Raw genomic sequence first — 27,190 nt, forward strand, 5'->3', positions numbered from 1 at the left:
AAAGTAATTCTAAAGAGCAGACTCTAGGCATTTGAGATTCCTCTTGAAGGAAACCAGATATGCAGTGGGATGGACAACTAAATAATCAATTCATCACCCAGGTAGAAAAAGAAGGGCTGAGACCTGAATAAGAGAGAAGGTAAAACTCAATTTGGAACACTGTATTCTATTTTTTAAAATTATTCTGAGCTTCTCTTTTAAACAAAAATTTTTTTTGATACCAATACTTTTTACATCTAATATAGAGCTCTACGAGTCAAGGTATACCATTATCTCTAAAAACCAAAATGTGGGTGGGTGACCCAAGTGCAATATAGAGATCTAGAATGGGTATAAATTGGCTGTAAAAGTTAATTGTGCATCAAAAATGTGAGATCATTCAGGTAAATGGTAACAGATAGACAAACTAGAGTGCTGACTGTATTATGATATTTAAAGCTCTGGAATCTATTTTTCCAATGAATGGGGCATATTCTTTGTGGAATTTTAGGGACAATATGGGCAAAGATTTCACAATATAAAAGGGTATAGATGGATTGCAATCAGTATCATAGTAGAAAGTATCTGGAGTGTTAAATCATGGATTCATTGAATGAAATATACCATTTTCAAAGCAATTTTCCAGTCATTTGCCTCATCCTTAGTTCTGTACAGCACTCCCTTCAGCTTCATAGTTATAGAGGTAAAGTGGTAGAAAAGAAGAATCACATGGTTTGTATACTATACATAAACTATGATACTTAAATGTGAGGCTCTTGTACAATGACTGAGGAGTGATTATGCTTCTGGAGGAAATAAATTTTAGTAATTATGATGTTCATGGTATAAACAAAACCAGAACAAAGAAGTAACAGCTGGATGGAAGGAAGAGCCACATTTTTTTCATATATTCAAAGGCAAAAAGAAACAATATTTCATGGGATTTCTTGTGATACTGTGATGTAGCATAAATGACAAGAAATTATATAAGGCTATGAAAATAATGTGTAAGTACCAGCATCAGTTGCTGTGGACAGAAAAGTAGAAAAATTTTAAGATGAAATTGGTAATATCTCCAAGTTAAATCAAAGTATACTCTGATGCTTAGTGACTTAATTATGGAGGGAAAAGATAAGAATTATGAGAAATAGAGAGAAAAGCATGGTTTAAGAAAAATAAGAGAAGTTAAAGACTTGTAAGTTACAAAGAAACCTTTTAAATCATGAACTTTAAAAAAAAGTGATGAACATTCAAAATGGTAAGTACCAAATGATATTATAAAAAATGAAATGGATATTTCAACTGACAGGAAAAGATTTGTTATTTATATGGGTGCAATTCTGAATCAGCTGTCTGTGTATAGTTAGAACACTAACTTTTCAGGGCAAATATCAACAATTCATAAAAAAGAAAGAAGAATGAAAAAATATGCAGTATGTTATCAAAACAACAATACTGGATTATATTTAGATAATAAGTAGCAATAAAGAAATGTGAAATGATCTCCAAAGTTTACAATGTATCAATTAAAATACTTTTATAAAATCTAAATGATATAAACATATTGCCACAACAAAAGTGAAAGCGTCTAGAAAGAAAGGAAGGAAAGAGGGAAGAAAAGGAAGAAAAGAAAAGGTATTTATATAGGGGTCTACTGTGTGCCAAGCACTGTGCTAAGTGCTTAGAAAAATTATCTCATTTGGCCTTCATAGCAATCCCAGGAAGCAGGAATTATTTTCATCTCCATTTTATAACTGAGGAAATTGTGACAGAGGTTAAGTGACTTGGCCAGAAGTCACACAACTAGGAAGTTTCTAATGACAGATTTGAATTCAGGTTTTCCTGAATACAGACTTAGATCTTTATCCATTGCACCATCTTGCTGCCTGGAAAGAGGAAAAATCTGACTTGCTTGCCAAGTGAAGAGAAATGGTGGCCAAAGGCAAAGCAGGTTTAGGATAAATTTGTTTGTAAAATTTTATAATGAAGGATGATTGTAAGTAGTATTATCTCAAAAAGCAGTGGAAGGTAAATTCAAGAGCACTGAAGGATGAAAATGGAAGAAAGTCAACAAAAAGAAAAATGGAAAAGATGTGCAAAGAAATACATTGATTTCACCAATAAAGGGCAGTAGAACTACCATACTTGGCTCCTGATTGTGTTTATGTGGTAGTAGAAACAATATTTAAAAAATGAAGACAGGAAATGCAGCTAGGTTTGACTATATGTATATTGAGGAGAATCATACTGCTGAAAAGATGCAATTGAGCTACATCTTCCATATAAAAATGTAAATAGTGGTTCCTTTATCTTTTTATCCTTTTTTTGATTCCTGAATTTTTATGTCAAATTTTCTGTGCATCTTTGGTCTTTTCATCAGGAATGCTTGGGAGCTCTATATAATTAAAGGTGCATTTTTTTCCTCAAATTATGGGTTATTCTTAGTTATAAGCTTAGATATTTTTGCCTACTGGATTATCATTATCAAGTTTTCTAATCCTTTATCTAGTGACTGCTAAATCTTGTATAATACTGACTAAGGCTCCATAGTACTTTAATTCATTTTTTTCTGGTTGCTTACAGTATTTTCTTTTTGGCTATAGTATAGAGAATTTCCATTTTGGAGTTTCTTTTGGGAAGTGACTGGTGAATTCTTTCAATTTCTATTTCATCTTCTAGTTCAAAGAAATCCCGACAGTTTTCTTTTATGATTTTTTGGGGGAAAATATGATATTTAGGTTCTTTTTTTGGTCATGACTTTTCAAGGTAGTTTAATGATTCTAAAATAATCTCCCCTTGATCTCTTTTCCATGCAAGTTGCTTTTCCCATGATATTACCCATCTTTTTTCAATTTTTAAACTTTGTTTTATTATTTCTTGATGTCTCTTGGAGTCATTAATTTCTATTTAATCAATTCTAATTTTCAATGAGTTTTTTCCTTCAGCTAGATTTTTCTACCTCTTATTCCAGGGTATTAATTCACTTTTTATATCTTTTTCTTAGTCTCATATCTTTTTTGTTTTCTACCTTAATGCTTTCATTTGCTTATAGATGTTTTTCAGTCATTTTCTTCTTTTGGATGTATGTCTTGAGCCTTTATGGTGGGTTTATTTTTTTAAGTTCTCATTCTTCTAGTCTACTTCTTGACTGTGGACTTTTATGTCAGTGCTGGGTTAGTGCTAGGAGTGATTGAGGTAGAAAAGGAAATGTCTGGCTTAAGCTTTTGCTGTTTTCATATTCAGGCTGAAAGTCTGCAAGCTTTTAGTGCAACCAAAGTGATGTGATCTGAGGTGGACTGAGCCACTACTAGGCTAACTGTGGGGCTCTGCAAGTCCAAAGAGTGATTGTACTGCGGGCCCCCCTTTAATGTGGCAGTCTTCTGGTTATTCCACTACAGGTCTCAACAATGAATTCAACTATAGCAATGAATTCCTATTCTGTTCTTGGGATCAGAAACACACTTTAAAAATATAGTTTTGAAATTTGTTTTTCTTTATTATCTTTGTTTTGAAATATGGAATCCAGATTCAACCCTCTTTTAGTTCCTAGGTGTTGAAATGCTCTGTGGATATTATGCTTTGGTCAAATCCTGTCCTGTATCCAAAGACCTCTCTTTTTGTTTCCTTAAGTCTCCCTGGGTTAGAGAAGTTATTCATTATATAATTTTCTTGATTGTCTTCATCAGAATTAAGGTCTCATGAATTTTCTAAATCTTTATGGAAGAGATTTAGAGGAGTAGTATGCTATAGTGCTACCAAATCCACTATCATCTTGACTCTTCTTCCAGCAAGAAAAGGTTTTTTTTTTTTTAAAGCATTAATATGCAATGAATCTATGGGGAGAAGATACTAAAGGAGTAGAAAAAATTCTGGATCATATTTGTTGGAATCTTTACAAAGTGTAAAGTCATTAGAGTTGATAGAGACAATAATTATCTAATTTAGCATGGTTCAGTATGAGTGATCTGATCCTACAAGGAGATGTTATAGATCAGAAGAAACAAGGTACTAAGTAGAATTGATAGACAATAATGTTTATGTTCACACCTTTAGAGAGCTCATGTAAGCAAGAAGTATTTAAGTACTCACTGGAATTCACAAGTATAGGAGATTATACTGTAACTGTACTGTAACTGTAACTGTGAATTCACACCTCCCTTGAAGCTCTTAGGGCCAGAGAGCACTATGGGAGAAACCCATAATCCCTCTCTTGGAGAAGGAGCATAAATAGAGCTTCAGTGAGCCCAGTTAAGGGAGTTCAGCTGAAAAGATTCAGAGTGGAGGAGCATCAGTTCAGAAGAAGTCACAAGTAGGAGTTGAGCTAGAGCCAGGAGGTACTTTGGAACATTGACTGGGGTCGGAGAGGAGCACTCTGGGAGAAAGCCCACAACCCCTCTCTCTGAGACAAGAGAGATTCATTGCATCTTCTACCTTTGTGCTGGCTGGAGGCTGAAGGACAAATCTTTGGATCTGGAGACATTCGGAGAGAGCTCTTAGAACCAAGGAGAGAGCGAGGCCTCTAAGAAAGACTAACTGGGCTATTTTGAGACAATAAAAGATTTGAACTTTTAGCACCTAGCTGCATTGGAGTGATTATTACTTGTAATTGAAACTAAGGCTGCCTCCAGAAAACCTGCCTGAGAAACCTGCTCTCCCCCAGAGAGAACCATTATTTTAAAGAAGAAGAACAGCACACATATTAATATCAAAAAAGAGAAAACTGAAAAGATCAGCAACTACTTAATTACATCCACGTAATTCTCCCAACTTTATAATATCTTTATGTGAATCATCTACATATAAATTTAGGGTATTCTTGTTGGAGTATTAACAGGGCACAAGGTGGCTTTCAAAGTGATATTCACCAATGAACTACTTTTTTTTTAACCACATAAATTGCTTTTTTTCTTTGTCTCTTCAGTACTTAGGATAGAATCTGGTACACACTAGACTCTAAATCTGAAAGATGTTGAGTACATAAGATCACACTGTTTATTTGTTTGATTATGAAAAAAAGTACTTGATTCAGTAGCACAAAATGCTGTTTTAAATAAGGCTATTTTCTAAGTGTATTTCCTGTCCATATACTTGAAAATCATTAACATTTTTTCAATGACTCTTTGATTTTAAATATAAGATAAAAAATAAAAAAGAGAATCATATGATAGCCATGATTTTTTCCATCTTTGTGGCAAACACTACAAAGAGACGGAAAAAAATCCTGTTCAGAGGCAAAGTTTAAAAGGGTTTATTCTGCATACAGTAAGTCCTCTATATATTCCTATTTGTAGATGACATTATGCTGATTCTGTTGTGTCCTAAAAACATAGCACATCATTCTGGAAGAAATCTACAAGCATTCAAAAAAAGTCTGGCTTGATCATCCACTAAGAAAAAATCCAAATGGATATCAATTGCCTGGATTATCACTTTGGGTGATAATTTGGGTGGAAAAACTGTATAGCTTGTCCATCAAAATTAATACTGAAGACACACAATAATGATGGAGGTGAAGATAGTCTAGAGTTGAAAAGGAAGTAGTGAGTAGGAAAATTACAAGGCTCCTTTAAGGATCTTAAGCTTCCCACAGAAGTAAGGCCTATTTTTTTATGCCATCACTCTACTCATGTTGTTGTGTGACATAAGAACATGAAATACAAGAATCTTTGCAATAATCTGCATCATTGAAGGGACACCCATCCAACTGTTCAGCTCCCATGTATTGAGTATGAGAACATAATAGGATTTCTACTTTATCTTGTTTGTTACAATTTCTGCGCTTTTATGGACTGATATCTGAAGCCACGGAGTCTCATATTCTTTTCTTAGATTCCATCATATGAATTACTGGACAATTTTTTTATTCCATTGTTAATTCCTTCTATGGTATCTAAATTGGTATATCTATCATATGCTTTTTAAAAATTCCCTTTCTCTTTTCAGTTTTGAAAAATAATAATTAAAATAATTTAGGGAGTAGAATGATAAATATGTAAGAGTTGATAGGAACTATAGTTAAGATCCTGTGAAATTCATTCAATTAATTTAAATAATAAAGCATTTAATGAGCTTCTAACAATAATTATAATAACATTGATAAAAGTTCACATTTATATACTAATGATTAATATAGTGCTTTATATATGTCATTTTGTTCACAGAAATTCTTTGAGTATTTTATAGATGAGAAAAAATTTATATAATTTTGAGTACTTGTAATAAGGATGTTAAAAGTGAAATTCACATTTGGATGCTGTCAATTCAATAAACATTTATTAAGTGCATATAATGTACCAAGCAATGTTCTAAGTGCTGGGACCATAAAGGTAAAAACTGCAGCTCTTGCCCTTATGAAGGACCATGTTGCTACTAAGGAATGCAACATATACTTAGATAAGGAAATAAAAGGTAAGTTGAGGAAGAATCAAGGAAGACTATGTGGAAGATAGATTTAAGAAGAGGGAACATGGATTCAGAAAAATCAATTAGGAGATTATTATAATAGTTCAGATCAAAAATAAGGAACCTGAACCACAGTAATAGGTAGCTACATTGGTAGAAGGAACGGGATAGATGCAAAAGATGTTCTATCAGAAGAACAACAGTGTTTGGTCATTGTTGGGATATGGAGTAAGGTAAATGACAGAGTAAATGATCATTTGAGGTTATGAATGAGGTTGATCAGGAGGATAAAGTGGGAAGTATGGAGGAGGAAGAGTTCAAGAAAAAAAACATGGAATTTTAATTTGGAAATTCTGAATTCCACATGTTAATAGAACAGCCAGGTGGATATATCCAGCAGACAGTTGATGCTATAGGACTGGAGCTTTTGAGAAAGACTGGGCACAGAAATAAAGATTTGGAGTAATTTTTTAAATGCTAATGTCAAATGACTTAAAAACAAAAGGCAGGGATGGATTTAGTGATGAGTTCTCATGAGAGAGGTGAGAAAGGAGTGCACTTCAGGCATGAGGGACAGCAGGTCCAATAGCACAGAGAAGAGTTAAGAGTGCTGTAGCTGAGAAACAGAGAGAAGACAGGTTGGGCTTACCCATGTGGTGTGGAAAGGGGAGTAATATAAAATCTGGTGCGGAAAGGGGAGTAATGTAAAATAAGCTGCAAAGAAAAATTGGGGCCACCCATTGATTGGAGAATGGCTGAATAAATTGTGGTATATTAATATTATGGAATATTATTGTTCTGTAAGAAATGACCAGCAGGATGATTTCAGAGAGGCCTGGAAAGACTTACATGAACTGATGCTGAGTGAAATGAGCAGGACCAGGAGATCATTATATACTTCAACAATACTATATGATAATCAATTCTGATGGATATGGCCCTCTTCAACAATGAGATGAACCAAATCAGTTCCAACAGAGCAATAATGAATTGAACCAACTACACCCAGCGAAAGAACTCTGGGAGATGACTATGAACCACTAGATAGATTCCCAATCCTTCTATTTTTGTCCACCTGCATTTTTTATTTCCTTCACAGGTTAATTGTACACTATTTCAAAGTCCAATTCTTTTTGTACAGCAAAATAACTTTTTGGACATGTATACATATATTGTATCTAACTTATAATTTAACATATTTAATATGTATTGGTCAACCTGCCATCTGGGGGAGCCGGTGGAGGGAAGAAGGGGAAAAGTTGGAACAAAAGATCTTGCAATTGTCAATGCTGAAAAATTATCCATGCATATATCTTGTAAATAAAAAGCTATTAAAAAAAAAAGAAAAGAAAAGAAAAACTGGGGCCAAATTGTGAAGGATTTAAAAAATCAAAGAGAGGATTTACTGGAGACTTTATATATCCATATCCATATCCATCCATTCATCCATCCATACGTGTGGGTGTATTTATCCTATATACATAAAAATGAGCACTGATGTTTACTGAGTGAGGGAGTGACATAAATCTGGGCTTAAGGAAAATTACGTTGGCAGCTGTGTAGGGCTAGAAGGAACCTTAGAACATAGAACATAAAAGTGAGAACTTGATGGAATCTAACACAGAGAGTATCAGAATTGGGTAGGCCTTTAGAACTTCAATACAGAATAACAGAGTTGGGAAGACCATTAGACTCAACCAATCTCAATCAAAAAGCATTTCTTCTACCATGTGGTAGGCACTGTGGCTATATATGAGGAACACAAAGACAAAAGTGAAAAACAGTCCCTGACTTCAAGGAGTTTATAGTCTAATCTGAGGAGGTGTGTTTTTTTATTTTGTAGGAACATACCAAATAAATACTAAGTAATCTAGATCTAATTGAAACTTCACCTCTCCCCTCCCCACTAATTTCATAAATAGAGACATTGAGGCACAGGGAGGGAAAGGGACAAGATTTTTTTTTTGATTTGCAGCCCAGGGCTCTAATTCATAACAGTACCACAAATGAGTTTGTGGAATTACATAAGTATGGACTTTATTTGCTCTTCATCCCTTCCACTCTCTCAGTCTCACTTCTTCCAGGCACACAAATTCCCCAAACAAGTTTCAACTGACAGGAAAACTTGGGTGTTGGGAGTAGGGTAGGGGATAATGGAGCAGGGGGAGAGTGTATGGAGATGCTTTTCTTTGTTTTTTCCAAGACTCACCACTGCTATGCATTAAGGGAAATACATGCCTGTTCAGAGCTACCTGGTGTTACTGACCTGCATTTCATACTGCAGAGTCATATGGAAGCACCACGATCCCAATCCTACCACTGAAATTGAAACAAAAAAACAACAATTAGCACAGAATTTGGGTTGGACGAGAAAAGTATACAGAGGGACTTAGGAGCAAAGCAGGACATCATTACCAGTGTTAGTTATTTTCAAAGGAAACAAAATTCAGAGAGAATTTAAAATTTCTAATATAATTAATAATTCATTAATAGAATTTTAGCAAACAAAATACTACCTCATTAAGTTATATTCCTGAGCAAGTCCTAATACAGAGAAGACAGACTATGTAAACAGAACCAATGAAGAAACAGTTTTGACCTTTTTGACATGAGATACCTTCAGCTGGTTTGTAAGATATACAATAAACTTTCATCCTCAATGATTTACAGGGAAATGATTAGTATATAGTCTAACTGGAAAAATTAGGAAGCAGATTATAATGTACTGATTTAACTGTGCAGTGAAAGAAATATGTTGGCATATTTTTTCCACTTACAGAAAAAAAGAAACAGGACTATTGTGTCTTGCTGTGACTGGAGAATAAAGGAAGTGAGACAACTGGTATTACTGAATTTCAGAAGAGAGGATCAGTGTTCATTTGGAAAATAAAGAAGTAGAATAAATTATAGTTTTTTAATCACAAGATGATGATTTTAATTGGAGAAACCACAAAAAGATAGAAAGAAAGAAAGTATATGATTTCAATTGAAAAAAGTAAAGATATTTTATGACATTCAAAAGTAAAAGGTGTAATTTATTGGACTACATGCCATCTAGGGGAAGTGGTGGGGGAAGAAGAGAAAAATTTGGAACGGAAGGTTTTGCAAGGGTCAGTGTTAAAAAATTACTCATGCATATGTTTTGTAAATAAAAAGCCATAATAATAAAAAAGTAGAAAGTATACAAATTAAGAAAAAAAGAACAGAGTTGGATCTTGGCCACTCTGAGGGAAATGGAATGAGACCTTATGCCTCTGTTATACACTGCTTCACTACTTTCAAATTTTCTTTATAGCTATTGAATTTAATAGCTGCAATCTCTTTTAATTTGAAACACATATAAAGTACTGTGCCCATCATAAGGAATATGTGGAGCACAAATCCTCATCAGTTCTTTCAATGGTTGGGGGAAGCTACAAATCTGTATGTACAAACTTGTCAAAATTAGGTGTGCAGAAATAACTGCTGATAACATATGCATCCCAAATTACATATTTTGCCATGAACTCCAAACCTGCATTTCCCAAAGACTGTTAGGCAACTCCATCTAAATGTCCCACAAGCACCGTAAGCTCAACATATCTAAAACTAATCATTATCCTTCCTCCAAAATCTGCTCCTACCCAAAAGAGTTAGGGGCACTGTTTCAATCATAAAGAAGATATGTAATCTTGAAAAATCATTTTAATTTGGGAAAGGACGGGATGGAGATGTAAATAGATTTGGACTACATGTTCTCTAAGATCCTTTTCAACAGCAAACTTCTAAACGTCCATGATCTTAGCCAAAGGCAGAAAGACAAAAACTAAACATACACATTAAAAACCATTTTAAAATATTAATCTTGATTTTTCACCAAGGGTAAAACATCTTCTCCAAACACACTTGCTCTAAAAATAGCTTCTCAATACCTTCCAATTAAAATCCAGTTTTTTTTTAGTTAAATATACAAGACACTCTAATAACTTGTAAGCTTTAGTATTAGCTTGTTTTATGCATCAGATGATAGAATTAGAGCTATAAGAGATCCAAGGGGAACAATCCTCCAATCTCTAGTGCCCTTATTTTAAATATGAAGAAAGAGAGGCCCATTTTGGTTAAGGAACTTGCCCAGAGCTATAAGATAATAAAGCAGTGGAGCAGATATTCCAACTCAGATCTTTACCCAATGGTCTTTTAAATGTAAAGTGCTATCTCTATATTTCAAGACTATATGGTATCATCCTTATCAAGTTCCAACCACATCACATTTAACCTATATAAAAGAATTATCTGGCTCCAAATAATTGTGTTTCTCACTATTTTTAAGGACTTATCACTCTCCTGTTACTCCCCATGAGCTCAGTGCTTTGCCTCCTCCATGACACTATTCCGTCAACTCTTTTGTCTTATGGGTCCTTTGATGTTCTTTCTATCTCTCCTCCTGTTCATAAACTTAATTCTTCACTATCCTGAAAAAACACAGCCTTTCCTTGACCCTTCTACCCCTCCAAGCTATCAGCCTGTTTCTTCCCTTTCATTGCCAACTACAAAAGTGATCCAAACTGACTGCTTCTACTTCTTTGTCAAAACTCATTCCTCAGCTCTCCACACTCTTGTTTCCACAATTGTTCTGGACTAGTCTACCCTATGGTCACTTGTGATCTTAAGTCCGGATTGGCAGAGAAAGAATGAAATATTGATGGAATTGCTCTCTGGGGTAGGGCACTGATAGGAATTGATTTAGCTTCTTGCTCCCAGCCTTTGAAGGGTCCCCCACCCTGTGGAGGCCCCATCTTGCTGGGTCCAGTCAGAATCCCCAGTCACATCCCTGGGGTTAAGTTTCCCCTATAAATTTGCCTGTGGCCACACCATCTTTGCTGAACTCATTTGGGTCAGTCCACCACAACACTCTGCCTCATAGTGTCCTTCCCCTCACGCCTCTCCCATGCCACGTTATTTCTCCTCTCATTTCTCCCTCACCCCCATCATTCTTCACGGGGGTCTCCCTTCTCACCCCACCATGCCTTATGGTGTCTCTCCTCTCAATTCCCACTGTGTTTCATGATGTCTTTCTTCTCCTTATAGCTAACTCTTTTTTTCCTCCTAAATTACATCATCTGGTGCCAACAAACCACATCATCTGCTACCTCAATAATAATCTTATCACTTCTTTTTAATAGCGTTTTATTTTTCCAAATACATGCAAAGATAGTTTTCAACATTCACCTTTGCAAAATCTTGTGTTCCAAATTTTTCTCCCTTTTCTACTCACTCCCCAAAACAGCAAGCAATCTGATATAGGTTAAACATCTGCAATTCTTCTAAACATATTTCCATATTCATCAGGCTGCGAAAAAAATCAGAACAAAAGGGAAAAAAAAACACGAGAAAGGGGAAAAAACCTGACAACTATAACAACAAAAAGTGAAAATACTAGGTTTGAGCTATATTAAGTCTTTCTCTGGCTGTGAATGGAACTTTCCATCTCAAGTCTATTGGAATTGCCTTCTGATCTTCTCCCTCTACACTATTTTGCTTGATGATCATCTGTTTCTATTGTTTCAATTATCATCTCTATTCAAATGATTCTTAAATCTCCTAAACCAGACCTAACCTTTTAACTTCTAGTGTCACATCTCCAACTGCCGATTGGATATCTCAAGTTAGATGTCCTATACACAGATATTTTAACCTCAATATGTTCAAAACAATTCATTATCTTTCCTTCTGAAACCTGCTCTTCCTCCTGATTTCCAATAACTCTTGTGGGTACTGCTACTCAGGTTAAAACCTGGATCTCAGACTCCTCAGTCTCTCTTCCTCTCCCCATGCCCATCTATCCACTCTGTGGCCAAGGCCTGTCTATTTTACCTTCCCTTACACTTGCCCCTTTCTCTCCTCTGACAAAGGCCTTCATACTCTCACACCTCACCTACTGTATTAGCCTTTTGGTTGTCTCCCTATACCAGTCTGTCCTCCACTTAGCTATCCAGTGATCTTCCTAAATTAGTACCATGTTATCCTCCCCTTCCCCTATACAACAACCTGCAGTGGCTCCCTTTCAACTCTAGGATCCAATATAAAAGCTTCTGTTTTGCTTTCAAAGCCTTTTTCAATCTGCTTCTCCCTCTCACCTTTTCAGTCTTTTTACACCTTACACTACACCATATACTCTGAAATACAGTGACACTGGCCTTCTTGCAGTTCTCTCATTTCTAGGTATTTTTACTCATATTTCTAGGTATTTCTGAAATGCTCTCCTCCCCTCATTTCTGCCTCCTACCTACCCTATCTTCCTTCAAGTCCCAATTAAAATCATATATTCTATCTATAAGAAGCCTTTTCCAATTTACCTTAATTCTAGTATCTTCCTTCTATTGACTATTCTAATTTATCCTGTATATACAGTTTATTTGTACATAGTTATTTGTATACTGTTTCCCCCATTAGATTTGTAAGCTCCTTGAAAGCAGGGACTGACTTTTGCTTTTCTTTGTACTCCTATTTCTTAGCACACTGTCTGGCACATACCAGATTCTTAATAAATGTTTATTTAGTAAGTAGCTGATTCAAATTCAACATATCCAAAATTAAATCCCCATATTCTCACCTAAATCTACCAGTCAACCCAACTCTTCTAATTCTATTGATTCTAATTTTCTTCTAATTTTTCTAATTCAACACTATTCTCATAGTCATTAAGGCTTACTATTTAGAGTTATCTTTGATCTTTCTATCTCCATTACTCCCATTTCCCTTTAGATGAAAATATCTTCTCTTCTCACATTTCCCATACTATAGATAACATAATATAGATAGTATAAATAACTGCCATTTGCAGTTATTTTGTACTCCCTTATATTAGTTATTACTATGTATTTTGGACCCAATGGCTTATACATAGTAGATACTTATTTTTTTTTAAGTAGATTTAATTCTTCTTAAATTGAGATATGAACCAGATTGACTTTTTATTGTAGGGTTAACAGTTAAGGCAATCAACGTCTTTGGATAGATCACAGAATTCCAGTTATTATCCACTTTAACTCATAAACAAGAGTTCATACATGATTATCCAATGAAGGGAAACTATTTCATCAAGACAGCCCATTTCATTGTGAGGGATTTGTCAGGAAGTCCTCTCATGCCTCTTCTATGTTGAGTCCAAACACTCCTCTCTACAACTTGTGAAGCTAAAAATTATCAAAGGCACAAGTACATGATGCAGATAACATAGTTTTTCATCAGTTACTTGATAAAGATCTAAAAGTGATGGTAGATTTTAAGATCAAGGCAAGTCAAGAGTATGACTGGGCAACTAATAAAAGTGGGTATGACCTTGAAAATATGAGCATCCACAGAAAAGAGTAAGAGTATCAACTGTTTTTTCACTCTGGTAAGATCACATTGTAAGTATTGTGCTTTGTTCTTGGTGCCATATTTTAGGAGGGACACTAAAAATTAACTAGGATGATGGGGTGACATGAAATTACATCATAAATGGGTCAGTCAAGGGAACTCACAGTTTTAAACCACAAATTTCTAGTCGAACAGACCTCCAAGATCACTGAGTCCATCATTCCTCATTTTTCAGAAGATCATTGTGAGGCTGAAGGAGGTTAACTGACCAGGGTCACATAGCTAGTAAATGCCTTAGGTAGGATTTGAATTTAACTCTTCTTGACTCCAAGAACAGTGGCTCTATTTAACAGATTACCCAAGTGAAAATTAAGCATACCCAAGTGAAAAGTAAGCAATTACTATTTGAAAAACTGTCACAGGTTTAATTAGACTAGCTCTGCTCATCCCTAGGGGAAAGAATTAAAACCTAGGGAAACAAGCTACACAATTTTCCCTTAATATCAAGAAAAACTTCCTAACAGTTAAAGTTTTCTAAAAAAGTGGAATGTGTTGCCTTGGGAGGGAGTATACTTCTCAGTATACTCAGACTAATCTCTGAATATCTTTTCAAATGGAGGTCAAATTACCACCTGTCGGTAATGTTACAGGAGCAATTTCTAATTCTAAAACCACAGATCAATTAAGAAGAATATGAATAATACAATTTAGAATAGATATTAAAGATTAGATATAAGATAATTGTATGTGCAAGTACTAGAGGAAGCTTAAATAGGGGTGGAGGTAGCAGGTCCCATTTAAGTCAGGGAAGATTTTTCTGAAGAGAGGCTCTGAGTCAGCTTTGAAACAATGGATTATGGACAAAAAGAGATGGAGAGAGTAGAGTGTTAAGGACAAAGAAATCAGAATTTAATTTAAGTTTGTTTTTCCATTTCAGCAATCATTTAGGCATCCCCTATAGTGAGAGCTTTAGTGCTAGGAGAGCCATACAGTTTAGATAAGATACTGTTGCTCAAGAGCCATCTAGTTCTCCCTCCATTTAGGCAAGTCTTACAGTCTATGGCACATGGTTATTGTGAAGATCAAATGAGATAATAATTGTAAAGTGCTTAGCACAGTATATGTCACATAGCAAGCACTATATGATAGTTCTTTCTTTTTTTTAAAGAATTTGAATCCTTATTTATTCACAAAAATAGAGAAACATTTTAATTTTTTTTAAACAATAATTAGCCCCAATGCTATATAAACTATTTGAAAAAATAGGGTATGAAGGAGTCCTACCAAATTTCTATGTCTAAAAAAACCAATGTAATGATTTATTTGTATGATTTACATGTGTATAATAGGGGTCTTATTTTAATTTCATCCTTAACTGGGAGGAAGGAATGGATGGGAGAGAAGGAAGATTTTTGCTGATTAAAAAAATTCTTTAAATGTTTGGTAGAATTCACATGTAAATCCATCTGGTCCTGGGGATTTTTTTTAGGGAGTTGATTAGTAGCTTGTTCTATTTCTTTTTCTGAAATGGGACTATTTAAGCAATTTACTTCCTCCTCTGTTAATCTGGGAAGCCTATATTTTTGGAGGTAGTCATCCATATTTCACTTATAGTATCAAATTTATTGGCATAAAGTTGGGCAAAGTAACCCCTTATTATTTCTTTAATTTCCTCTTCATTGGTGGATAGTTCTCCCTTTTCATTTTTAAGACTACTAATTTGATTTTCCTCTCTCCTTTTTCTAATCAGATTTACCAAAGGTTTATCAATTTTATTGGTTTTTTCATAAAACCAACTCTTAGTTTTATTTATTAGTTCAATAGTTTTTTTACTTTCAATATTATTATTAATGTTAGTTATTTCATTATTCTTCTAGGCCAGTTCTCTACCTATTATGCCACATTAAAACTGTTTTTATATACTAAAAGCACTGATCTGGAGCCAAGAATAAGGCACAATCACTCCCCCTCTCCTGGAACTTCAATTTCTTTTTTTTTTTTTAACTTATTTTTTAACATGTTTTTCTTTCTTTCTTTTTTTGATTTTGATGTTGATTTAATTTTTAATTTCCAAATTCTCTCCTTCCCTCCCACCTCTTCACTTTACTGAAAAGGCAAATAATGATATCAATTATACATATGAAATCACGAAAACATTTCCATATTGACCATGTTGCCAAAAAAAAAAAAAAAAAGCAAAAAGAAAGTGAGAAAATTATTCTTCAATTTGTAGTTAAATCCATCTAGATGTGAGTAACTTTTTTTCATCACGAGTCTTTTGGAATTGTCTTGATTCACTGTATTGGAGTAGCTGAGTCTTTTACAGTTGATCATTATAGTATTGCTGGTATGGTTTGGGTTCTTCTCATTTCACTTTGCATTAATTTATATAGGAGTTGCTGTGTTTTTCTGAAACCACACTTTTCCTCATTTCTTATAGCACAGTAGTACTCCATTACAATCACATTCCACAACTTGTTCAGCTATTCTCCAACTGATGAAGCATCTCTTCCATTTCCAGTTCTTTGCCACCACAAAAATAATTAATACATTTTTTGTACATATAGGTCCTTTTCCTTTGATCTCTTTGGGATACAGATCTAATAGTGTTTTTTAAACTTAACAATATTTGTATTGATTTTGTTAAATATTTCCCAGTTACATGTAAAAAAATTAACAATCATTTAAAAAAATTTTGATCTCTAAATTCTTTCTGACCCTCCTTTGCCCTTCTTCTCTTGAGAAGACAAGCACTTTGATATTGATTATATATGTAAAGTCATACAAAAGCGATTTCCATATTAGTCATGTTACAAAAGAAAACACAAACAAAATTTAAAGATATGGAGAGTTTTTTTTAAAAAAGCATGTTTTAATCTGCATTTAGGAGTCATCAGTTTTTTCCCTAGAGGTGAACATCAATTGGGGAATGACTGAACAAGTTCTAATGTATGATTGTAAAATACTATTGTGCTATAAGAAATGAGAAGGGGGGTGGTTACAGAAAAACAGTGCATTTTCTTGATCAGAGTAGCTAAATCTTACACAGTTAATCATCTTACAATATTGCTGTTACTGTCCAGGAGAATATTATTCACAGTAATATTGTCAACTTGGCAATACCAAGATTCAAGACAATTCTGAAGGACTTAAGATGAAAAATGCTATATACCTCCAGAAGAAGAACTGATGAAAACTGAATGTAGATCAAAAAATATTTTTAAAAAGCTTTCTTTATTTTTCCTGGATTTTTTGCCTGTGTTTTCTTTCTTAACATGACTAATATGGAAATATTTTGCATGACTGCACATGTATAACTTCTTGCATCAAACTGGAAAAAATAAAAGATTAAAAATCTTAAAAATACCCTTGTTACTATGTATAACATACTTCTAGGTTTTACTCACTTAATTTTGCATGAGTTTATATAAATTTTGCACTGTTTTTCTGTAACCACCTCCCTTCTCATTTCTTATAGCACAAGAGTATTTTATAATCATATATTAGAACTTGTTCAATCATTTCCCAATTGATGGGCATTCCCTTTAAGGTTCAATCCTTTGTTGTCATAAAAAGAACTGATATAAATATTTTTCTATGAATAGGTCCCTTTCCATTTTCTTTCATCTCTCTGGAATACAGACTAGTAGTTGTATTGCTGGGTCAAAGGGTACACACACAGCTTTATGGAAATTGTTCCAACTTGTTCTCCAGAATGACTAGACTAGTTCACAGTTCCACCAACATTTCATTAGCATCACTATTTTCCCATATCCTTTTCCCTGGGATTCTTAGGAGCTTTTGACCACTTTGGGACTGACTTTGAAGAATTTGGTCAGTGAGACTTCTTATCCTTTTTTTGAACCAGAACTTAAGATAATACTAACAGTGGAAGAAACTAGGAATGCTTAGCTTAGAAAAAAGAAGAGTTGAGATGTGGAAGACAACAAGAAAGTGTCTGAAAGACTACCATATGGAATAGGAATTAGATTTATTCTGTTTGGCTATAGATAGCAGGTGTGGTGAAAATGAGTGGAATCTACAAAGAGGTAAATTTTGGCTTGCTATGAGAAAAAAATTCTTAATAATTAAAGCTGTATAAAAGTGCAATGGGAAGCAATGTACACAAGTACATGCTATATGACCACTTTTCAGATACGTAAATGGCACATATTCTTGTTCAAATATGGATCATAAAGAGAACCTTGAAAGGTCCTTTAACCACTGAGATTCTGTGACAAATGATCTATTCTTAAGGTCTTGGCAGCTATAAGATTTTATGATTATTTCTTCTTACATCTTTCTTTAGTTGCTAATGAGAGAACTGTTGTTCACTGATTCAGTATTCAATGGTCAGAACAATAAAAAAGGAATTAAGTTAGGAAGCTTCACAAACTATTACAGAAGGCCCTTGCCACCAAGACACACTGATTTTTTCTTTCATTACTAACAGTCAATGCTGAAACTTAGAAGGTTTTTAGTCTTTTCTGCTCTACATTAAAGCTTCTTCAACAACTTCTCTGGATAGAAAGGGTATAGCACATTCAAATAATTTCTGATTAGTATTATAATAGTATGATATATCAAAACAGGCACTCAGGTACTATCCCATTAAAATTAATTAAACTTCCTCTAAAGAATTTCCAATGAGTCTATTTGTTTTCTTTTACCCCTTTCCCAGTGCCTTCTTACTTTAGTTTTGAATTGTGAAAAAGCACCAAAGTTTTTTCTATGTTTCTTTTATTTTTTAGATTTGTTTCATTTATTTATTAGTTTATTTTCTTTGTCAATTTCATTTATTCACTGAAGGGGTGTTGGAATTGAAGTTAAAAAGGATCACTGATTATAGAATTTCTAACTTGGAAGGGAACCTAGATTAAAGAGAATTAGGACACAGAAAAAGAATATTAGAAGAGGAAGGAGCATTAGAGATGGCTTCATACAACTCTTGATTTTCACAGAGAACCAATCCAGAGAGAAGTCACACCCATCTAGGTGGTGGCACAGCAGAGACAAGAGCCTGAATCTCTTGACTTTCAAGCCTGTTGGGGAAAATAAGAGGCTACTTACTCAAAACAAGGCTTTAAAGCCTTTAAAAGAAAGCCCAAATGTCTTTTTTAAAATTTATCCCTACATTAAATCCATACCTACATTTGTATGACTTTAGGACTTTAGGACAAATCATACTTAATAAATGTTTGTGAATGTTGCTGTTGACCTTATTATATCAGAGGAAAGACATTAAAATTAAGGAGAATTGGTAAAAACTTTTTTCTTAGGAGGTGGGACTTTAATTAAGACTTGAAAAAAGCCAGAGAAGCAAAGTTGTGCAAGGACATGGCAGTCATGGGACTGTGAAAATACTTAGTCAAGAGATAGTGCATCAGTCACTGGGGCCAGTGTCATTGGATTAGAGAGTATATGGAATAAGATAAAAGAAGACTGGAGAGATAGGAAAAGGCCAGGTTATAAAGGGCTTTGTAAGCCAAAGAGGATTTTATATTTGATTCTGGAAGTAGCAGGGAGACCCATTGGAGTTTACTGAAAAAGGAGGTGATGTAGTCAGACTTGCATTTTCAGCAGATTAATTTGATAGCTGAGTTGGAGTTAGGAAGAGACTTGTGGCAGGGACACCAACCAGCAAGCCACTGCAATATTTAAGACCTGAGGAGGTGACCACAGGGTCAGAGGGGAAAAGAGGCTCATATTTCAGAAATCTTTCACAGATACAGAAATGACAGCATCTGAGCACTGATTGGATGGGGGTGGTTAGAGAGAGAGAGTAGAAAAGACTAAGTGACTGGGAGGATAGTGGTAACCTTGGGTGTCAGAGGCAAGATGGAAAAAGGTGACAGTTTGGGGGGAAGATATGAAGTTCACTTTAAAACGTGTTCAAGATAACTAAAAGATTTGGAATTCAGAAGACTAGTGATAGACAAGATCTGAGAATCATCTGAATAGAGTTCACTGAAACTATGGAAGCTGATGGAATCATTAAGTGAAACAATATAGAGGAAAAAGGGAAGCAGGTCCAGCACAGAGTTCTGAGAAGATCACCACTACTAGCCAGCATGACATGAAGGTCCATCAAAAGATGGATCTCCTAAAATGACCATCTAGACTAGAAACAATTCTTGGTCACTCTTCTGGTGAGGAGCCTTTCTGAACTGAGTCAGGCTATTCCTCAGACAGGAGGTTCACAGTCCAATATGGGGTATGTCATGAAAACTTAGAAGAGATTATCCAGGAGAAGAGTATGATCAAAAATGTCAAAGGCTGCAAAGAGATCAAGAAGGATGAGGAATGAGAAAAGTCCTTTAGATTGGTAATTAATAGAACATTAGTAATTCTAGAGAATAATTTCTGTTGAATGATGAGATCAGAAGTCATGTTGCAAAAAGTGGAGATGGAGAGGAAAGGTCAGGGAAATACTATTGTAAGTAACCTTCTCAATGAATTTTGTCAGCAAAGAGAAGAGAGATATAGGATGATAACTACAGGGAAAGATTAAATGAGGGTTTTTTGAGTAATTAAGAGAACATTAGTAATTATAGAGAGAGTAATTTCTGTTGAATAATGAGATTAGAAGTCATGGTGCAAAAAGTGGAGACGGAGAGGAAAGGTCAGGGAAATATCTATTGTAGGTAACCTTCTCAATGAATTTTGTCAGCAAAGAGAATAGAAATATAGGATGATAGTTATTATTGCTCAGGGAATATTAAAAGGAAAAGGAAAGATTAAATGAGGGTTTTTTTGAGGATAGGGAAATAAGGCCATGTTTGTTGGGAAGTAAGGAAGCAGCCAGTAGAAAAGAAACAATTCCAGATTAGTGAAAGAGTAAGAAGTATAGTGAGGGAAATCTTTGAGAGAAAATGGGATAGAATGGGATCACTTGTGGATGTAATAAGGTTGGCTTTGGAAAGGAGAAAGGTTTCCTCTTCACATGAATCAGCAATAAAGAAGGAGATGGTGGCAGAAAGAACCATGATTATGTTTTTAGTCTAGATGGCCACGTTGGGAAGATGTTGTATTGTGTTGGGGACCCCTTTCTTGAAACAGATCGGATTACTGAAATAACCTCTGCCTGAAGTCTCTCTTCTTCTCTAATACATTCTCCACAAAGCTACTGATATGATATTCCTCAGGCACAGGTCTGGCCTTATCTCTTTCTTTCTCAAAAGAAAGATGACTCCCTATAATGCGAAGGATGTAATTTCCCAAACTGGCTCCAGGATACATTATACACTATTCTCCTTGCTGCGCTCTAACCAAATTGGTCTCCTTGCTGTTCTCTTTGCAGACATCACTCATCTTCTATCTCTCTGTGTTTTGTGTTGGCAATGCACTCTCTCTCATCATCAAAGCTCCCTTTTCAAATGTCATCTTAAGTGCTACCATGCTATCTCCCACATAAGACCTTTCTTTAGCCTCACTTCCCATCCCTATCCTCCCCTACCTCATACAGGGTGTACTAATGCACCCATCTGAATTTATTTATATGAACACATGTTGTTTTCCCAAATAAAACATAAAGTCCTTGAGATTAGGGGGTTGTTTGACTTTTGGCACTGTACCTCCCAGACCCGGCAAATCAGTGCCTGGTACATGGTAGGTATATGGTTGTTGACTGATGTCCCTGAGACTCTTGTAGTTCAGAGTATATGATTATGTGTCTGAACCATAAGGGGAAAGAGAAAGTAGGTAGGAAAAAAAGTCTTGTTGACTCAATTCCTCTGGGATTTTCATCTCCTTGTTTGTTTATTTGAGTATATGCCACAGTTTCAAAACTGAAATGGTATTAAGCTATTTGATAGTGACTGAGAACTTCTCAAGAAGGCGTATGTAAATCTGCATAAAGAAACTTATTTATAGTCTTCTAAACTCATATTGTGCTGGGTCAGGGAATGAAAATCAGAAAATTTTCATTTTACAACTTTAGAAAGTACATGAGAATATAGAAATCCATCTACTTAAACAACAACAACAACAAAAAGGATACCAACCCACTTGGAAATCTATATCAGGATTTTCATTTAAGCGTCTGAAAATGAGTCAAGTTTTTATTAATAGGCTCTCAATGCCAGAAGGTAACTATTCACTTTTATAGAGAGAAAAACCAAAAGAACATGCCAATGCTAGAGATGATTTATTTCTTATGAAGTTCCACCCATAATATCCAAACTTACCTGTAATAGCCAAATAGGAAGCTGTGTATCGCTTTTCCAATCCATCTTTGACTGTCTGAATGGCACCATAGATTGGAGGTAGAATCATAATCAGGTTACTCAGTGTGTTCCCTGTGGCACAAAGACCAAAAAAGAGATTTAGAATTAATTAGTAAAACACTAAATAAAGATGTTCATTCCTTCACCAAATGTTTCCTATATTCTACAGGAAAAGGGATCTAATGGTCATTTCAGTAGCTGTCTTAGAAATGAAAGGAACCTGTCAAGAGTTCATCTAACTCAGTCCTCAATGAAGCATGAATCCTTTCAGCAAAATGATTATTAATCTATCTGATCTCTGCTTGACAACATCCAATAAGAGCTCTCTTCTTCACAGTTTTGGTTTGGTCATGGAACTTCATAAAGTTAGGGAAATCGTGGTATGGAATTTCTCTGTACCAGTGCAGATCAGCAGCTCTTTTGTAGTTTTTATCTTAGGGAGTTAAGAGGCATCCTGAGAGGAAGTGATTTGTCCGTGGTCACCAGTCAATAAAGGAGAGATGCAGAACCTGAATCCGAGTTTCCCTGAGTGCAAGGCTACCACTATCCGCTCTGCTCATTTCTTCTTTACCAAGCTAGCTTGCCATCATTTTATGCTCCTTTCTAATCACAGCTCTGACACGGGTGCTCCAGTGAAACCCACATCTGAAGTGTGACCCCTCTTTAGAACATCCTTAACAACTGACCACACAGTTTGAGCTATCTCCAAGGCCTGGGAGCTGACTACCTCATAAAGGAAGGGAAGGAAAGAGGAACAAGCATTTAATGTGTTAGCCACTGTGAAGAAGGCTCAGAAGTTGGGTTTCCAGTATCACAAGTTTCAGGGTAGTGTGGGATAGTGGGTAGCTACCACTGACCAAGAGGTTTTCAGAATGTGAGAGGTTAAGGAAAGTTAAGATTCCACAAGACAAATTAAGTGATCAATAGAAGCCTTGAGCAAACAAGGAAATCAGAATGTGATAATCACAAAAGTAACCAAAAGTATTATAAGAGATTGAAGGAAAGAGCGTGATTACTCCCAGCTGAAAAAGGAAGTCAGGGAAGATTTTCTGTAGGAAGTTATATCTGACCTTGCATCTTCATGGAAGGAAAATATTTCAAAAGAATTCAGGTGTTGAGAATTCATTGCAGAAAGATGCGCAGGGCCAATCAGTAAACTGAGTAACAAAGAATGTACTAAATGAAGTGAGATTAGGCCAGAAAGACAGAGTGGGTCCAGCCTAGGGAAGGCCTTAAAAGTAGCACTAATGAAATTATAATCTATCAGTTGATCATGGGGAAAGCCTTGTAGATTTTTGAGCTGGAGAGGGATATGCAAGAGTATAACTAAGATTACATGGACAGTGCTATGAAGGATATATGTATGAAGGATAAATAAGAAGCTGACAGACCCAGGAATTAGGAAGCTGTCATCACAGCCCAGACATGGGAATGCAAAAGAGATTGAGAATCGACCTTAGTATTTATAGACAAGTCAATTTAATATAGAAATCTGGGAAGATATTACTTGAAAAAAGTTATTCAATCTATCCTGCGCTTTAAAAAAAATAGGCAGGATTTGGGGAAGAGCAAGTTTAATTTTCTTCTGTGACAAAATGACAGGTCACATATCTAAGGATGAAGTGATGAATGAATGTACTTTCAACTTTAGTACAATTTTCAATTATCTCTTACATGAGAGTTTATTTTAAAAAAGGAAAATTAGGTAATAAAGTAGATAAAACACTATAAAGTCAGGAAGATCTGAGTTCAAATATGGCCTCACATATTTAATAGCTGTGTGATTCTGAGCAAGTCAATCTGTCTGAACACATAAATGTATAGTAAATGTTTGATTTTTATGTTATGTCTTTCATCATCTTTTAGACTTCTTTGAGGGAAGATGCTCTGATTTCTTTTAAAAATTTTATTTCTTTGCTCTCCATTTCCCCAATGCCTAACAAAGGATCTCTTATAAATTAGGCATTGAACAATTTTTATTTTGTTTGAATTTAGTTCAATGGCCATTATTTGGTGATGGTGGGTTTTCTTAAATCAGTCAGCAGAGGGCAGCAAAATCCAGCTCTGGGAAGCAGAGAATCTATGATTGGTGGCTACTTAAGTCAAGTTACAGGCCATTCCCCAGTATGGAAGGAGAAAGACCTGGCTTTGGCAAAGGGAAAAGCAAAACATGAACAGGTGACAATTGGGAATTTTGACAAAAGAGTGGAAACAAGGCTTCAAAATCAAGCGCTTATTATGCAATTCATCAAATACAACCTTCCATCTCTGGCATTCATCTCCGGGTGCATCTTCACATTGTCTGCCTGTGCCTAAAAGGCTGTGATCCCTCACCACCGAGTCTTACTTTCTCTGGTCTCTCTCAAGGCTTTGTTCAAATTCTGCCTTTCCTAAGAGGCCTTTCCCAGTCCTCCTCCAGCTTCTGACACCTTTCTCTTCCAGATTCTCTCCCTGTTCATGTCTTTGATATATCTAGATATTTATACGTTTCCCCCATGGAGATATTCTTCTATTCCTTGAGGGCACTGACCATTCTCTACCTTTCTTTCTATCCCCACACTCAGTACTTGGCATATAGTAGGTGCTGCCTTTGGAGAACAAGCAGGACAAGTGGCTGATTCCCGGAAGGGAATCTGGAACTGCCACCAGAATCTCAGGAACTGGAAGGGACCTCTGCGGTAATTTTGTCCCACCCTTCCTGAGAAGCAGGGCCAGGAAGGTTCCTAGAACCTGGGAGCTCAGTCTAAAGGGCTGAAGTGTTCTCTCTGGTTCTTATATCTCAGCTAAATGCAGATGTCTGCTTATTCTGGAGAGGTTACAAACTAGCTGAGGAAGGGGGTTTCTGCACTGGACAGGAGGCAGGCCCTCTAAGGTCCCTTCTCAAACAGATTCTCCAGTGTACATGGATAAAGATAAGTAACATTACAAGACAATATACAGTAAAGGTGAAACACCATACAGAATAAGTGTTCCAAAAATTTACAAAAGAAAGTGTGATGGACTGGGACAGTTTGGGAAAGCTTCACAGAAGAAGTAAACTGTGGCTGGACATCTAAAAGACTGGTGAATTTTAGATGAGGAGAAAAGAAGACATTCTTGGGAGGAGGAAGAGAGTAAATAAAGGAATAGTTTTGTTTTTTTTAGGCTGGGAGGAAAGCAGTTAGGAGACCAATCTGGCTAAAGAGTTTAGGGAAGCACAGCAAGAGTTTCAAATTTATATTATACATTAATTGGAAATTTATCTAATCCAGATATTTTCACTAATAATATCAAAATCTGCTTCTCTTCACAAAGTTTCAGAAACATTACATTTTCTTCTGAACAAAGGGACAAATGCTCCTAATTCAATTCAACAAATATGCATCAACTACTAATTCTGTGTAAAAAATACATAGATTAAAAAAATGAACAAGACCTAATCCATAAAAACTTGAACTTTAAGTGGGTAAGATAGGTGAGAAATGGACACAAATCAATATAAGAGAGCTCACAGCACAATAACATGGATAGGGAAGATTTAAGGAAGGTATGGGAGAGAATGGGAATAGAGGAATCGATCATTTTCAGCTTGGAAAATCAGGGAAGGCATCATGGAAGTGGTAGCACCTGAGAGAAGCTTTTAAGTGGGAGGATATATATTATCAGACTAAGATGCTAGGGGTTTCCTTTCCAAGTTATACAAGTAAACATTTAATGAGTGTTTGCTAAATTAAATATATGCTAGAAATGCTAAATAAATATATAAGAAAATTAGTAAGACTTTGTGAATAGGAACAGATATAGACTGCTGTTATTATTTTCAGTTATTTTCAGTCACATCCAACCCTTCATAATGACCCCAAACTTGGTGTTTTCTTGGCAAAGATACTGGAATGGTTCACCATTTCCTTCTCCAGCTCATTTTATAGATGAATAAACTGAGCCTAACAGGCTTAAGTGACTTGTCCAAGTCACACAGAAATAGTGTCTGAGGCCAAATCTGAATTCAGGTCTTCCTGAAAGCAGGACTGGCTTTTTTCATCATGGCTTTCTAGCATTACAATAATTTTTAAGTCATCTCTCCTGGATCTATTTTCTAGGTCAGTTGTTTTTCCAATGAGATATTTCACGTTGTCTTCTATTTTTTCATTCTTTTTGTTTTGTTTGTTTCTTGATTTTTCAAGAAAATCTGTACTGCTACCCAGTACAGATTTAGATAGTATTAGGGGAAAGAGATGAGCAGGGAACTGCATGAGCAAAGGTGTGACCAGGAAATAATTGTTCTGTAAGGCTTTTGCCAAGTCCCTAAAGGGTGGCATTGTGCTAAGATTTAGGGTACAGAGAAAGGCTCTGCCATCAAGGAGCTCACCATCTAACAGTGAGAAACAGCAAGGCACTGACAAGTTACAGACAGAAAGCATTGGAGCTATCTCAAGAGGAAGGCACTTGCCCTTAAAGTCTTACAAAAGGTAGGATTTTAGCTAAGGCTGAAGCCAAGGGAGCTAGAGAGAATTCCAGGCGTGGGGATCAGCACTGAAAAGGCAGAGTGAGGAAAGGGAGTGTGGAGGGGCAGCAAAGAGACCAGTGGCACTGATTGCAAAGTATGGAGGGGATTAAAGTATAAGAAGATTAAAAAGGTAAAAAGGCCCAAGTTATAAAGAGCTTTAAAAGCCAAACAGGGAGGAGGTATAAGGCAGCTCTACCCTAAAGCCTTCCAAGTATCTTTAAATAATGACTCTACACAAATGTAGAGCTTCAGAATCCACAAAAAGTCAGAGTAAAACAATTTTCCCTCCCAAGACAGGAAAGGTCTGTCATCTGTGTAATAGTGCAGGCTGCACCAGCACAGACCAGGCCTTGGGAGCCCTGAATCAGCCACTCTCAGCCTGAAGGTGATGAGGAGGCAGGTGACAGAGGTCTCTTGGCTAGCCCTCAGGTGGGCTCTGTGGCTTTGCTCACACAATCAGCACCTCAGGCCTGGGTAGCATCCCTAGAGGGAGGAGAAACACTAGCACATCACAGCTTGCAGCCCCAAGGAGTAGGGGTCTTCCTCACAGTTCCAGGGTGGAAAGGAGTGCTTATGGTCACTCAGAGACCAGGCCAGGATCCTTCAACTGTACCCTACCTTAGCAAAGAGCTAAAAGTCAAGAAACAAGATGGTAAAATGAGCAAACAGAAAAAATTCTGACCATGCAAAGTTACTATGATAACAAGGAAGATCAAAACACACATCCAAAGCCTTCAAGAAAAACTGAAATGGTCTC

General features: G+C 35.8%; 1 protein-coding gene across 2 annotated transcripts in view; it reads right to left on the reverse strand.

Moving 5' to 3' along the window:
* Positions 1–27,190, reverse strand: part of ACER3 (alkaline ceramidase 3) — a 190,268-nt gene that overhangs the window by 81,381 nt on the left and 81,697 nt on the right. Inside the window, exons 2-3 of one of the 2 annotated variants that reach the window (XM_051987064.1) lie at positions 21,909–22,019; positions 8,648–8,700 (exon numbers count right to left, since the gene is read on the reverse strand). In XM_051987064.1, coding sequence (XP_051843024.1) covers positions 8,648–8,700; positions 21,909–22,019 — 164 coding nt within the window. Of the gene's footprint in view, positions 1–8,647; positions 8,701–21,908; positions 22,020–27,190 lie in introns of those variants that run through there. The other variant, XM_051987065.1, reaches the window with a different exon arrangement.

Source organism: Antechinus flavipes, chromosome 3, assembly GCF_016432865.1.
Source record: "Antechinus flavipes isolate AdamAnt ecotype Samford, QLD, Australia chromosome 3, AdamAnt_v2, whole genome shotgun sequence".
In the NCBI taxonomy this organism is placed as follows: Eukaryota; Metazoa; Chordata; class Mammalia; order Dasyuromorphia; family Dasyuridae; genus Antechinus; species Antechinus flavipes.